Here is a 16,280-nt window from a genome sequence, read left to right on the forward strand (position 1 = left end):
AATAAAAAAGCAAATAGATATAGGATAGTGCCACGCCTTTTTCGAACGTAAAATGGAACTAAATCGTACAAAATATTTTTCCCTATTTAACTTACTTTTGACTGGGTGTATCTCCCTCTGCTGCTTTAACTTTTAATTCCGTCCCCCCGCGTCGGTCGGTTCACATTTTTGTTTTCGTGAAACTTTTTTGATTTGTAAAGTTGCAGAGTTGAGTTGGTGCTTGATGGTCAGAATTCATTTTAATGCTGATTTGCAGATTATTGTCAGTCAACAACAGTGCTAAAATAGTCATAAAGCAGGCCAAGAGAAATGTGTAAATAAAAAATAAAAGCCAAATGATGAATCATGTGCAGTCCTAGGCAGTAAATTACTTTTTCCCTTTAATGAAAAAAAGTTTCCAGTTCCTGGGACTGTCTATCTCAATTAGTTTTAATGGATTAGAGTTTCCTGAAATTTTATTAAGCAACTGACTTGTATAAAAATCGAAAAAAAAACGAAACTACTGGAAAGCTAAGTTAAATTTCGGGGTACATAAAACTATTATGGAAGTTCTTAAAGAAGGCTCTATCTGAAGACCTATCCGGCTGGCTGCATTTCCTGAAATTAGAAAGTTTTCCCAAGAATTTCGACACTAGACAGATGTTCCTCTCTATACGTATACGTTTTCCGCACCATGAAGTCACGCAAATAAACCCAGCAAATGGTTTACAACGCCCCCACTCTCTCCTCACAAGTGACTGCTGATTTATTTGCCACATTTGTGTGCTGCCCCAGTTGGTCTTACTACTTTTTATTTTTTGCCACAATTTTTATTTTTTTACAGCTGCACTCAACGGACCTGGACTCCAATATTATACACACTTTATGTGCATATTTTTATGCGGCTTGTAGCTCGTAGTTATGGCATTTGGCATTGTTGTTCGCTCGTTTGCTGGTCGCCATTTGCGTTTGCCATTTTACGACTTGAATTTGTCGTCTTCCATGTTGGACCCTCGGGGCGGCAACTTTAATTGAATAAGTTTTAAGCGGATTTTCAAGAGCGTTCCTTACAGCCAGACAGCTGCTGCTCCTCATATTTTACATCCCTTCCTTTTTCGCCGTTGCACGGGTCGTATGTGTAATGCTTAATTGAAATATGCAAAACGCCAAAGCGGCGAGCTCAGCGATTTTTGCATAACAAATACCGTGAGCAACAGCCAACGGCAGCAGGTGAACAAAAGGTGTTGCAATTTGATTGCGAAACCCCCAAAGCCAGATTTGCATTCATAATGCCGAGATTGCCAGTAAATCAACTATGAATTGAGCTGCACTAAATGGTTGAGATGGATAGTTGGGTTAAGATGGCTGCGAATATTCTTTGGATAATATGCAGCTTTTACATGGCAAAAGGGAAAACAGGAAATCTGATGGTCTACAAATAAAATGTCAACCGATAAATTGATTTCTGCTGTCAATATTTTTTGCGAGAATTAACAAGTGGAATACGAGATCCGGAATACTCAATAATTCAGGCCTGCGAATGCAGATCGATAAAAATGTATTTCCCGTTTAATTTACCAGCTTAATGGCTGGTAAATCAATTTAATAATTGCCCAGGGATTTCTTTTTTCGCCCTCTGAACTTCCGCCCCATCTCGAAATCGAATGGGGGAGGAGAATCAGGAGGCAGTGCAGCGGCCACAAACGACTTCATCTCGAGCGATGATGCCCGAACGGAAGTCGCTTTTCCCTCTCCTGCTTTTTTTCGGTCGCAATGGCAAACCTTTTGAACATTTTTACATAAAAATCAACTCTCGGCGTGTGCAAGAGCTTCCTTTTCGTACCTTTGAGGCAGTAGTTTCGGAGAGGAAACTCACGTTGAAATGTAATTTCATGGCACACAAGTTTTTAATTAAATTTCATGGCAAAAAGAGCTTCAGGAGCAGCAGCTGCAGATGAGAAGAGTCGCTGGCGAAGGCCTTTTAACATGCAATCAGCAAACCACTCTGGCATGCATATAGGGCAGCCATACAAGCCTCGTATTATGGTATATATACATAAAATACATATATATTATATATATAATATACAAATGCCACACAAAACTGCAGCCTTAATGCGTTTTTCAAGTGGCAGCCAAGCAGCAGTAGCAGTAGCAGCAGCGGCAGCAGCAGAATGGAACCCTTATAGTTTCTGCCGAATGGATGGTAGATCCTGGTTACTGGTTACTGGCTCCTGGCTTCTGGTTCCACTCTCCGCCGGCAATCATCGTCACATAATTTTATTAAGCTCTTGCCCCAGACATCGCATTTGGTCCAAGAGCCCTTTTACCGCTGCCTTTCCCGGCTTTTCCAGCGCCTCTTCCGGTTTGGTTCCCATTTTGCGGTTGGCCACATGCTGCCGGTTATTGGCCATCAAGAGGTTTCGAATAACTTTATGAAGATGCTGCAGGCTGCCAAACTGTTTATACCGATATTACGATTTTATAGAGACCCTTAGCAAAAAGTGTCACATTGAAAGGATATTAACGATCCATTGCAAGAGTGCCAAAGAGAAATTCCTTGAAAAAAAGCAGTTAGAGAAGGAAAAGCACTAAGTACCATATTTGTATTACTAATTAAGTGTCCATTAACTATTTGATTAACTATTTTAATTTCAGAGAATTTCATTGTTTTATAATTTGAGGTAGAAACTGTGATTCCTAACTTTAAAGTTTTAGCATTTTGATTTATCTTTCATTATTAAAAGCCATTTTTTTTAAACAAATTTACAGAAACATCTAGAAACATGAAAGGCGCAGGACTTATGATTCCTGAAGTTTTGTTTGTTTAAATTCATTAATTGTTATTTTGCTGCCAAATATTTTTTAGGCTATCATTTTACAAATGTGAGGAGCAACAAAAACGAACATTTTTGGTTTCCACAATTTAATTTAAAGTTTTTCCTTCCGTACTTTTAATTGCTACAAATATTCAGGTTGCCATAAGCTTTCTTTCTCAGATTTTTGAATCCGTTTCATTTAATTAGTTTTTCTTTCCAAAAATTCAACTTTTTAACTAGAAATTCAGTTTTCTGGAAAATATTTATTCAACGTTTGGGCTTGCTAGCTTCTCTTCTCAAAAGGAAACAGAAGTAAATGAGTTTTGCAATTTTCTTTTAATAGTTTTTCTAGACTTCTGCTTTTTGCCTTTAATTACAAATTGATATGGTATTGCTACATTTCGACTCAAAGTAAAAAAAATTAAATGTATTTGGTTATTTATTTTGTTTAGTTTTTCCTAGACTTTAGTCTTCTTTCCTCCAGTTGCCAATTGCTAGCTATATACCTGTATGTATATGTATTTCATTAGCCTGGAAAATCAAACAAAAATGCTTGTCAGGCTGTCTTCCAACCAGGAGACATTTGACTTTGTTTATTGTAAACAAGCGACAAGCGATGCGACCTCGCCCCTCCTTCTCACCCTCTCACCCACTCACAGGAAGCTGCGCCCTCACATATATATACCCACACACCCATAAATATAAGTTGGCTAATGCAATTCGCCGTAGATGTTGTTGTTGGCAATAGTTCTTAGACAGACGACAGCCGCTATGCGACCATATACGTCCGTCTATCTGCGGCGTTTATTACACACACACACACAGTCATACACCACGAAATCACACACATGCATGTGGCTAACGCCCACTTTCTGGAGAGGGCGGGTTGAGCGCGAAGGGGCGTGGCTCCAAGGGGCGCAACAAGTTATGTCGCCGCAATTAGTTGGCCTTGCCCCTCCGCAAAATTTCTTGGCACTAATGCCAAAACCAAAGGCAGCCAGACATTCGAGTGTGTGTGTTCGTGTGCGAGTGAGTGTGTGTTTACACTCTGCCAATGTGTGTGTGTGCCTGTGTGCGTTATGCAATTGATGAGACCCATGGGTAAACACTCTCGAATTCAATGATATTTATAATAAACCACAAAAGCTTATTACAGTTTACACACAATATGCGATTTTGGGATTGCCAACGATAAATGTCAAATACAAAAATCATTGAAATTTTTTCAGTTTTTAAGTAGTTTATGGGGAAAAAGGGATTTTTAGAAGGTTTAATGTTTGTTTTCCTATCAAAGCCTTAGGGTTCGATTGGCAATTATTGTTTAAATTTCTACTTAAATACTTTTGGTCTACAGAAATAAGTTTGAGAAAAACTGTAAAAATCATAAAAACTTTCATCGAAAAGCAAAAAATCACCTAAAACTAAATGAAAATTTCGACAAGTAACTTTCAATATTAAATTAATTAAGCCCAATTTAATCAAGAAAAACGCTGGCATTTGTCTTTTGCCATCTAACCAATTTAGAATTTCAGTGTCCACATGGCATTTATATAAGTACATTCCTGGCAAATAATACGTTGAATATTTATAGTCTGCCGTCGGCGACCTTCGGTCGACGCCCATATCTCACCGCCCACTTTTTCCCATGTGATTGTGTCGTGTGAGAAAATTTGATTGCATGCATTATGCAAATGTATAAATATTTAGCAAATTGTTTGGCCAGTGCTGACACTATGTTTATAATAAAATATATCTTGTAGTTTTCGCACATCTTTTGCCTTGCTCGCTTTTAGTTGGCTGCCCCCAGAAATTTATGTGGCAATTATCAACACTCTGAAGGGAGCAAAAGCTTCGACCCGAAAATATTCATTAAAATTTCCATTGTTTGCCAGAAAGATTTTTCACTTTTTTTTTTGTACTTTTTGGGTGTGTGTGTGAGTGTGTGTCCCTTTTGTTTGGAATGTGGCTTATCGCAAGTGCAATGTGTCTTCAGTGTCTCTTGTGTAAATTTAGAAATTTATGGTTATTTAAAAATTCATCTCCCCTCATATAGGTGGTATAGTTGAGTTGAGGAGGGGTGTGGATAGATAGTGTGTGTGTGAGTTTCTGAATATGAATAAATTATCGTGTCCATTGTTTGCCGGACTTGGGGGAAAGTAACCAAATTGGGCAAGGGCCATGCCAGGATAAGTTTTGTTTTGCTCCCAAGACTTTGGCTACAAGCAACACGGATTGGAGCCAAAAGCACTAGGACACAGAATCCCTGACTCACTCACGGATACAGGGGAGGGCAGGGCAGGGCATTGTCTTAACTGGAACTCGAACCCCAGAAGCCCAGAACCCTTAAACATGCTGTTGACATGGCTTTTGTCATTTTCTGGTTATGGCCAAGCGGACAAAAGCAGGAAACTCCAAAAAGTAAACGAGGAGGAGGAGAAGCAGGGGGTAGATGGACAAACTTTGGCCACAGTTTGTGCCATGTTGTTGATGCTGTATCACATTTTAAAGTGTCAAAATGGAGAGAGAGAAAGAGAGCGATGGAAAAGCCTGATGATGATTCAGTCACATCCAAACATTCAAGTGGCGAGAAATGATTTTAAATATTTGTGGCTCATGCATTTTAATTGGTATTCACAAACGTGTATGGCCTGCAAATTGTATTCGCTTTGCGGATTATGGAAACTATTTGCTGCAGTTCCCAGAAAGCGGGTAAATTAAATTAAATAGCCTGCGTTACGGATTTTTTAATCAACATGATTCGAATTCTAGTCGATTTATTGCCATTTTCCTTCCTTCTCGGAAAAAAGAAGAGAAAAAGTTTTTCTTTATTCTCTTGATTTTATTTTACACCCTCTTCACATTTTGTTGTTGCTTTTTTTTTCTGCCTTCTTGTCGTACTTTATTTACCTTGCTCTCGTAATTGACTTGAATGTTTGCTCAGTTGAGCTTTATGCCATTTCTGTAATTAATAACGCCCTTCTCCCGCATTTCGCCCACACCCGCCACTGGTCGACCCGCCTGAATGATTAATGAAGCTAAAAATGTCAGCTTTTTCCCCCGCCTCCTCCGCACAAAGGTGAGCTGAAGTTTTTGCACCTGGTCGAAAGTCGGCGCGAGGGTTTCGCATCAATTATGCATTAATCAACACTAAATACATTTAAGTTGATATTAATTTCCTATGGCAATTAATTAGCGGAAGTGGATCTGCGGTGGTTATCCACCCAGCCAGCTACCCATCTACCCACCCACCAGCCGCCTGAGTCTTTTGGCAAACATATAAACACATAAATCGCCAGGCAAAGTTGCAACAATTTCAATTTGCAGCGTTAAGTTGCAGCAAGCGAAGCGCTCAAAAACTTTACCCGTAAACAACAAAGAGCTGTTGACGTTCCGCCGGAGAAAGACGGGAAAATAAGAGGACCGTTGCACACGTTGCCATCATTGAAGCAAACCGAAAGCAATAAGCAGTTGCCACTGGGCCATAAAACAAACAGCCAGCTGTGAGAGGAGGAGTGAGCTGTTGGGGGTCAGCAGCTCTTAACCCCGTGGGGAATCACCAGCACCACTGCCGCCACCACCCAACATCGACCAACATTGCCACCCCATCCAATCCACTCTTCAGTCTGTGAAAATGCAATCAAGTCAGTGAAGCTGCAGCTGGCGTTGCAGTTGCAGTTGCATCTGCAGCTTAAATCGCTGGCGACACCAGAGGAGGCAGCAAGGGCAAGGCAACAAAAAGTGTCAATTGACAATGAAACCGAAATGCGATGGCGATGGCGATGGAGATGGCGGTGGGTGGGATGCTAAACCCCCGTCGCTTCTTCAGCAAGTCACTCTGTGAGTCAGCAAGACATAAAATCCCCGCCCCAGTAAGTGAGTCTGCTTTCGGTTAACGATTTGGCCATTTGGCCAAGCACTTCCATCCGCCACCTATCGGGCTAACAGGCAAATGGTAAGGGCATGCCATGAGGGCGTATGCGCAATGCCAACTATTTTTCGAGGGGGGACATTTGGGGCGAACAAGCAACAAAAAAAAGTTTCAGCGCCCAACGGAACCTTCAATCTTCAAGCCAAACTCTTGGCCAACTTAATTGAAATGCGAAATAAAACATTTTTGTGCTGGCCAAAAGTTATTATGGATAACTCCGATTACCCATCAACCAAAGTGAAAGGCTCGCTCTTAGACTGCCCCTCTCCTGAGTATGGAAAAGTTTTTGGCAAAGATGATCAATGGCCAATAAATGATTAAGGGCACTGAGTTCGAATACTTGGCATTTTCTCTGATTTCGTTACCAATCAATATACCTCTCGTGTATATGTTCTCCATGAAAGTCAGTTTGCAAGTTTGGGCAACAAAGTAAGTTCTTTTTTGGCGAAAAAGTGGCAAAAGTTAAAGTTCATACATATTACTTTTTCAATTGGAAATCTAGCAAGTCGAAAGCATGGCATGGCACTAAATTTAATTGCTCGACCCATAGTGATTATATGGCATTTTATTTTATTTCAACTGACGTGCGGGCTGCACATTTACTGACATTAAAATGCACTTTGACAGACATCGGATTGCCCGCTGGCTGCCCTCCAGTTTGCACAATGTTTAGGCAATTATTTACTTTGGTTGTGCGGAACCAACTCACACACACTCACACACACATATATATTTAGTCAACCATATATATACGGAGTATGGGGCTGACATGAAGGCCCGAATACAGAGCCCCTGAAAGCTTATCTTGACAGCCATTAAATGGCCGCAAAGCGCTGGAATATGTGATTTATGTATGCGAATATATCGGTGTTTAGCAGTGTGAGAGTGTGTGTCTGTGTGGGATCTACGTGCGTGTGCATTTTTAAAAGGGTCCCAAACTAGAGAAGGAGCTATACATACGAACTCCTAATCGCGGTTATCTCGCGACTCTGCTCCCCATTGCTGACGCCTCTGTCCATCAATTTTATCGCCTTCGGGGTGCTGTTTAGTTTATTGACCCATTTGACTAGGTGAAAGGGGGTGCCCGTGTAACCGGCAATTTGTTGTTGGCAATAAATCCAGCAAATTATTGGCCAATTTTCATGCAAGTTAATTTCCAGTTAAAGTTCAGATTTCACCCGAAAATCCTATAAATAGCACATAGACATCTATGTAGTCTGCGTTGATAGATGATTCTTCCTTCGAAGAGCTAATAATAGGGAACACACATTCACACACACACCAGTCCCCTTTAATCCACGCCCTATTGCCAGGAATTCTCTCTTCGGCTTTCATTAATATTTTTCCTGGGACGCACAAACAATGTATTGACATTTCAATTAATTATGAGTGAGCAGAGGGGGAGAAGGCAAGGCAGAAGGAGAGGCGGCTGGACGCAAGCTGTGACCTTTTGGTCCTGTCAGCTGAGTGATATGAAATCCCTGGCTTGACATTTGCGAGATGCGAGTGGAAAGTTCGTTAAGACTCAGATATTGAACTATACACGGCATATTTCACAGTGATTGGAGGAACAGGAAAATATTTCTAAATAAAATATACAATAATAAATCTTGGGTTTAGCCTCTTTAAGTCTCTTTAAAATTCTACAAAAGCATTTTCAGTATTACTTTCCAAGTACATCGTTTGTGAGATTACTTTCCGGCTTTCACTTAATCAGGGATGTGAATGGGACTAGCTCGTTAGGACTATGAAGTAGAGCCCTTGTGGTTGGTGGGCTTTTCGCAATCTGTTCGAGCCACTCACGTATGCAACGCACTTTGACCTTTCGATCTCGTTCGCCCGGGCTTTCTTTCGTTATCCAGCGGCAGCGTTTCATTTGGTGGAGCCAAACCAACGTGCCATCAGATGTTGTCAACTTGTTTGTTGATTTTTTTTTTTTGTTTTGTTTGTCAGCCACAGCGATTTTGGTGTTTATCAAACTGTCTCCCAGAATGTTAAAGCTAAGGCAGCCCGTCTGAGGTGAGCTTTATGCAAATCCCGGTTGCAGAATATTACTCATACGCACCCGTAACCGCACATAGGCACACACACGAAGAAAGAGAGACAGAGTCCTAAATGGCAAAATGCTACTAAGCCCACTTACTTACAATTTAGCAGGAAAATAAAGCGAACGAGAGACAGGAAGAGAGAGGAACAAAATCATATGGCGAAAACGAGAGTGTAAAATTTTTTGCATACATAAAACGAGGAGAAAAGCGTAAGGGCAGCAAATAAAACAACAACAACAAAATGAATCCAGCTTTATGGCACGCACCCACACAGGCGTACACACATCGCATACATACGCCACTTGACTTTATTCAGCAGCCATCGCAAGTGCCTTAATAGTGTGCGTGAGTGTATCTGTGTGTGTGTGTTGTGTATGTGTGTGTGGACTACTTTCTGGTGCGGGCGGCACAAAATCCAATCAACATAACGAGCTACAAGCGCCGCTGAGCGGCATAAAACGCAAAAAATATATACGACTGTGTGTGCGGGATGTGATTGTATGGCTTGAGAGTGTGTGTGCGTGTCTGTATATGTGTTGAGATTGCACACACATACAGCACGCTCTTTTGGCCAGAACACTGCAAGAAATTATGTGGCTGGGTTTAAGGAGAGGACTATAAGTCACAGCCAGACTTTAAGACAAATAAATTGCTTTCAAATACCAGCTAGAAAACAGAAATGAATGAATGAACATAGGAAAGCCTCTTTGAGTTTAAAAATTCACAGAATATTAAGGCACTTAAAATGAAAAAATTTATCATCCTAACTTATCATCCAATCAAAATGTGTAATTGTGATTCTTCTTGAAAGACAAAACAATATTAATAACTCCAAAATTCCAGAAAACTAAAATTAATTTATAAATAACTAATGTCAAATCTTTAAGTGCAGTCTGGCTTTCTTGATTACGAAAATGTTTACAATCAGTTAATGTAAAACATTTTTTGTAAAGTGTAAATAAATCGAGAGCGTTCTTCATTTTGCCGGGATCTAGCCGCTTTACTAAGGAATGAATCCCTATATTATTGGGATTCGTTTCTTAATATAGAGCCAAATCCCGACAAAATTTTAGAATCCTTGTAAAATTTTTTACATTCCATAAACAGCTGCTATAAATTTATACTCTCAGAAAACTCAAATAAATTATAAAGCTTTTACATGAAGGGGGTAACTTTTAAACTGGGATTTGAAAGTGTCAAATCGAAATCTTAAGATTAGTTAACCAAAATAATCGTTTATCATGTTGGGTCTATAGAAATTCTAGAAATTCTCATTGGTAACATAAAAAGAAGGAGGAGTTTAGTTAAGATTAAGAAAATTAAATTCGTGGTCTCTTCCCATTCCTTTTCTTGGAGATTTTTATAGGAAAAAAACTGTATAAATCTAAAACTTAATCGAATTACAGCCTCAGCCTCACAACCACCTCAATCCCATCTAAAACAAGTTTGGGATATTTTTTCGCAGTTCTGCACGTTCATTCAACTCGCAGCAAGTTGGCAACAACAAGCGGCCAAAACAGCTCAAAGCCTTAGCTGAGGTAGACAAGCGCCCAAGTGTTTGTTGTTTTTATTGTCGGTGGCGAACAGTAAAAACATTGCCAAGCTCAAAAGTGTGTCGACTCGTCAGAAACATACACACATGCACACACACAGCCATACTGACAGACAGACAAACAGACACACTCACGCACAAACAAATGAAATAAAAGTAAACCCATTTACACCACACACACAGTCGGTAGTCCTTTTTTTTACTATTTTTTTTTTTTTTTTATTTTTTTTGAGGGAAGGAGGATTGGCGCCAACTGCTTGGCAAGCTGCAAATGTGGGACATTTGGCAGTCGCAGTCGCATTGTTAACTTTCTTTGACAGCGGGCCAAAAAAAAAATATATATATAAAATGAACGAAAAGGGAGGGGGTAAGCAAAATGGAGGATTCCTGGTAAGGACCGCCTGGGTCCATGTCCTCAACTCAACGCCGATGTTGCTATTGCTATTGCTGTTGCTGTTGGTGTTTTTCTGCCCAATGCAGAGATGCAACATCGGCAACTGGGTGCACTTGGTTGTATTTATGGGACAAAATTGCAGGCACAGCAGCGGCAAATTAACACAGCACGAATGCAAATTTGGAGCGACCAGAGCAGCCTGTTGCCATACCCATTTCCATACCCATTACCATTCCGGAAGCCCCTTTACCCATTTCGACCAATTGATTATTTGCATGGGGCCTACCACATTCACATGGCAACAACTGTGAAAGCCCCGACTCGGTCATGGCCACGCCAATGTTCCATCCAATGTGCGAGAGTTTGCATGTGTACGCCTGTGGCCTTCCTTGCCCAGAGGGGGCGTTAGCTTCAATTGTGGGCGTGGCACATTCGGTCACCACAACGCACTTATCGCCCATGCACAGCACGTCGTCCATTGGAGTGAAGAGAAAAATGCTTATAAAGGATTAATTCGATTCCAATATTCGCATACGCAAACGCATTTTGCATTTCACATTTCGCATTTCGCATTCGGCATTCTGAACTCGGCATTGTGCATCTCCGGCTGCGGCCTTCTGAAAAGCTGGTCAGCAGATATATCTGTTATATTGCCCGGTCATTGTTGGCATTGTTTTAAATGCCCCGACCATAATGATTGTTGCAAAATGAAAGCGAGAAACAACAGAAAGTCCACATTTTCAGGGTATACTGAAAGGCAACTGGCATTTGTGTTGCATTCGGCAGTCTGCATGCCAGAGATAAAAGTATTAACTGCCTCAATTAATAAATACCCGACTTTAAGCTTTAGAAAGCCTGAGACTTGGCAAACTCAATTAAAATTGCCTGCTTACGATTTTCAATTAAGTAAACAACAAAGGAGAATATCTTAGTTTTTGGCAAATCCTTGCATTTATGTACTGATTAAAATACTTTCGGGGGTAAATAGTCTCATGAGAAATCAAAGGTTGCTTTTGCTATTATCATACTTTAAATTAGCATTAATCTTTATATTTACTATAGAAACATCTTTTGGTAGAGCATTCCAACTTCATACCTTGCTCAAAAAAAACAGATTCCCGACCACAGTCTTTTGTAGCTCGTCGAATGTGTTGAGCTGCGATTGCAATTTGCATTTTTCATGAATGTAACGTAATGGATTCCCTGGGCAAAAGATTAAAGCAGCATTACGATGTCAAGACCTTTTAAATTTTCAATTTCCCACCTATCGTGTTGGCCAGAAGGATATTGCAAATTTAATTGCATTTATGCCAGAATTTCGCAATTCGCAATTGGCATTCGCAAAACGCATTAACACACCGACAAAGGACCGAGGAAACCGAGAAACCGATGAGATATGTGTGCAGCATAGATTGAGTTGCAGATGGTTATGCATATGCATTTGATGCACCGGCAATAGCCAAATGGCATGTTAATTGGCCTAATTCGATAGCCAATTTAATTTAACACTCCACACACATGGAGTACGGGTTAAATCAGAGAAATTTTCGGTTTTGCGTAAAATGATTCAATGGACACTTTGATTTTGCGGCATGGCCAACGATATGATTATCAAATCAGTTAGTACTTCAAGACTAACAGTACATTAATTATACATTTCAGGTCGCACCGCCCACCACAAGGAGGAGGAGGAGGCTGTCACGCCGCCCCCAACACTCAACCACATCCAGGAAGCAGGACGCACACCAAATACACCAACCACATCACTAAAATCCCCAACATGGGCAGCGGACATTATTTCTGGGCGATCTTATACTTTGCCAGCCTGTGCAGTGCTTCACTGTAAGTACTCACTGTACTTATTCCACTGATTTACAAAAAATATATACACACCACTCGCAAAACAGTAGCTGCAAAATGTAAACCGCTTCATAATTTGTCTCCCTGCTCCACTTACCATTTATTTTATTTAACACACTTACTTCTTGCTTAACTTTTTGCCATGCGGCTCTCTCTCTCGAGCCGCGTGTTTCACACTGCACTTGGCCAAGAAGTGGCATTCAAAGTGCGATTTACATACAATTGTCGTTAATATGGCCAAGCCACGCCTCGCTGTGAAGCACCAAAGCCGATATATTTAACAATAATACATATATACACTGAGAAACAGAGAAACATAAACTTAAAGGATCAGTGAGAAATGTTTTAAGCCTTTAACAAGAATATATACGAATTCGATATTTTCATTAGAAGTTATAAAAATATTTTTGCTATAAAAATTCTTTAAATTAATCTACTCAAGTTATTCCTTTTATAAAAGATAACATTAAAAATCACTATGTTGTAAATTATTAAATATTAAATAAGCTTTTCTCTGTGTAAATATTTATATCGGTTAAAAAGCCTCTCACTCTGAATTACCAGTGTAGTTGAGAGCTGTAGTTTGCTTTTCAGTTGTTGCTTATTTACAAACACACGCCCACCATTTAGCCACCTTCATCTACTTGAATTACCATATCCTGTCTCTCACACACACACACACACACTCACTGAAAACACTCCACCAGGACACATCATTAAAATGTAATTAATTTTCGTGTAATTTTTTGTCGGAGCATAAATTTTGGAATTATTTACGCTCAAGTCGAGGTCAGAGTCAGCAGTTATGTGACTTTGCCTTGGCTTTTGATAAGTGCGACCGTGTATAATACCGATACGATAACGATAAAAGCAAACACTATCCCACACTACCAATTTGTATATATATTTATATTAATAATAATATATAAAAAAAAACAATAACTTGCTGTAAATTGTATGCAAAACTTTTCTTTTATGCGACTTTCCAAAAAAACCAACAAATTACTAACAATTTGCTCAGCTAATGTTTTTCCAAAACTTCAAAAACCATTTTAAAATATTTCAATTCTCCAATTTGCTCAATTAACTGAAGAAAACATATATATTTTTTTAAATTATACATGCGTACCTATCCGTATCCTGATTTCAGAGCAAATAATGCCAAAATAAATTTCCGAGAAAAGGAGAAAAAAGTCTTAGATCAAATTTTAGGTGCAGGCAAATACGACGCCCGTATACGACCATCCGGAATAAATGGCACAGGTGAGAAAAAATTCAGATTACCCTTTATAAAATTTAATCGTACTCTAAAAAAACTGTTAATAAAATAAATGTTTTCATTTCGATTTTTAACAAACTTTAGGTTCATTATATTACTTGTGTTAGTTTTGGCTTTTTATTTTCAATACATAAAATGTAAATTGATTGGTGAAAGCAATCGCTAGGAAAGCTATCTAACAAAATTATAAAATTTAATAGCTAATATATAAGCCACCTCTGTTTAAGTTAAACGAAATCCAATATCGAATCATCTCTAACTTAGTTTAGTGTGCAAATCAGATCAAAGCAATCGTTAGCCTAGTTAGATCAGTCAAATAAGTTAACCGTTTTACATTTACGTCGCAAAACTCACGTTTAAACCAAACTTTATGCCAGATGGTCCCGCCATAGTCAGAATCAATCTATTCGTACGCAGTATTATGACGATTAGTGATATTAAAATGGTAAGTCGCACTGAAAACAAAGGATATCGTCACTCGAAGTCGATAGATTGCCCCTCCATCTCCTCTCTTGCTCTGTCTCTTGCTATCTCACTTTGCCTCCTCATCAAGATATTAGAAAAATAAAACACACTAAAGTTGTCTTAGTAGCTCTTGCAACTCACAAATACATAGAAAAGACACACTTACACCTACACTCACACACTTGTTTTTGCGTTTTGCGTTGACTCGTTCTCTAAATCTCTTGAATACCTACCATATATATATATATATATTGCGTATATACATCCGATGCTAAGTATTTGCGTTTGATTTTTGCCATATTTCGGCAGTTTGTACCAAATACCTGTCCCTCCTGTTTGTACATTTCTGTTTCCGTTTCCGTTCGATTCAATAAACAGCGTTCGTTGTGTTTTATTTAAGATAAACAGCAAATAATCCGGCTAAGTTCGACACATACACACTTGAGCTCGAAAATCATTGCCTACTTTTCTGGGCTTCTTGTGAAATGGCCTCCCATGGAATGCGCTTATTCCATTTCCCGTTAAATTAATATTTGCTATGCCAGGTTTTAACAAAAAGAATGCAAATATTGTAATGTCTGAAACCACTTTAATGTTTAATTTATGTTTTTTTATATATTTATTATATACACATTTCCGAAGTCAAACATAAACTCAGAAAAAAGAAAGTGATTTCCTTTTTTGATAGGATATTTTATTATTTTCATAAAAACGATTCTGTAAGCTTTTTTAATGGCTCCCAGAGTTATTTAATATTTAAAGTGCAAATTCAAATATTTTTAACAAAAGTCTCTGGCATTCAAAATGGATTTCTTCATCGCCCTTCCCAAAAATCACCCGTCGATCCCTATTCAGTTTTTCTCGTTTTAATTAACAATAAAGGTTTGATTTCATTTGCAGTTCATTTTGTTATTGTCATGTTGACTTTTACCGCAGCAATGACATCATTAAAAATGTAAGGGCAGCATAAATATTTAAAAATAGCTCGACACAATCACATTCACATAGTCATTATAGTCCTGCAACACCGACTGGGAATGGTCATTGAAAGCGACACATAAGCCTATATAGATATATATACTCCATATATATATTTTTGCCAGTTCGATAAATAAATATTAACTATTAAGGCATATCAATTAGCACAAATCCACGTTGCCCTTCGGCATTTGGTAGCAAATCTCACACAGATTCCGTTGTATTTTGTTTATATCACACATACGTACAAATCTCCTAACAAACCCAACCACCACCCCCTCTATAAGCCACCCTCGAAGGTCACAAAAACAACAACAGCAACAGCAACTCATAGACAAACAACGCAACTTTAGTAACGTACATAAATTCTAGCTTAACTTAGGTATATATATATATATAAAAAACGCAAACAAAACGAAACAAAAATCGAGAAGAAGAAAATATTCTTTGACTTAGCTTAGCTTTGTAAGCAAAACTGGAAGCGAACTTGCTAAGCAACTTTTGTATCCTAGCAAGTAAGCAAAAAGGACAACAACAACCGGGGAGGAAGGCTATAAAATAAAACTTTATTACAGAGAGAGAAAGAAAGAGAATGCCATAAGGACTGGCAAATATTTTTGGACGAGGAAAGGAGCCAAAACCTCCTCATCTGCTGGTCATTTTAAGTTCGTTTTTAGGGGTTGGACCCTGCGGCAGCTGTTAAAATTTTGTAGTATATTACATTTTGAAAGTATTGTGCAAATCGGTGAATATGTCTATCTATCATGTATCGCCTGCAGATGGTCCAGCTGTGGTGCGCGTCAACATATTCGTTAGGAGTATATCGAAAATCGATGATGTAACCATGGTAAGTCGGCGCATCAAAACCAAAATTTTAAAGAAATCAAAAATCCCGTTAGTATATCAGAACACCCCTCAAAACCCCTGACCGCAAGTGGATGCTGAAGTCGTAACCCCCTCAGGGTTCATCGAACCCCC

The 16,280-nt window shown here is 39.0% G+C and overlaps 1 protein-coding gene across 7 annotated transcripts in view; it reads left to right on the forward strand.

Moving 5' to 3' along the window:
• The window catches only part of LOC108117115 (glutamate-gated chloride channel), a 37,685-nt gene that overhangs the window by 5,863 nt on the left and 15,542 nt on the right, over window positions 1-16,280 (forward strand). For 4 of the 7 annotated variants that reach the window (XM_017229339.2, XM_017229340.2, XM_017229342.2 and 1 more), the window contains exons 2-4: window positions 12,383-12,562; window positions 13,731-13,843; window positions 14,237-14,304. In XM_017229339.2, coding sequence (XP_017084828.2) covers window positions 12,383-12,562; window positions 13,731-13,843; window positions 14,237-14,304 — 361 coding nt within the window. Of the gene's footprint in view, window positions 1-12,382; window positions 12,563-13,730; window positions 13,844-14,236; window positions 14,305-16,081; window positions 16,150-16,280 lie in introns of all 7 variants that reach the window. The other 3 variants (XM_041818996.1, XM_017229338.2, XM_017229341.2) reach the window with 1 other exon arrangement.

The sequence above is a fragment of the Drosophila eugracilis genome, unplaced genomic scaffold, assembly GCF_018153835.1.
Source record: "Drosophila eugracilis isolate 14026-0451.02 unplaced genomic scaffold, ASM1815383v1 contig_440, whole genome shotgun sequence".
Taxonomy (NCBI): domain Eukaryota; kingdom Metazoa; phylum Arthropoda; class Insecta; order Diptera; family Drosophilidae; genus Drosophila; species Drosophila eugracilis.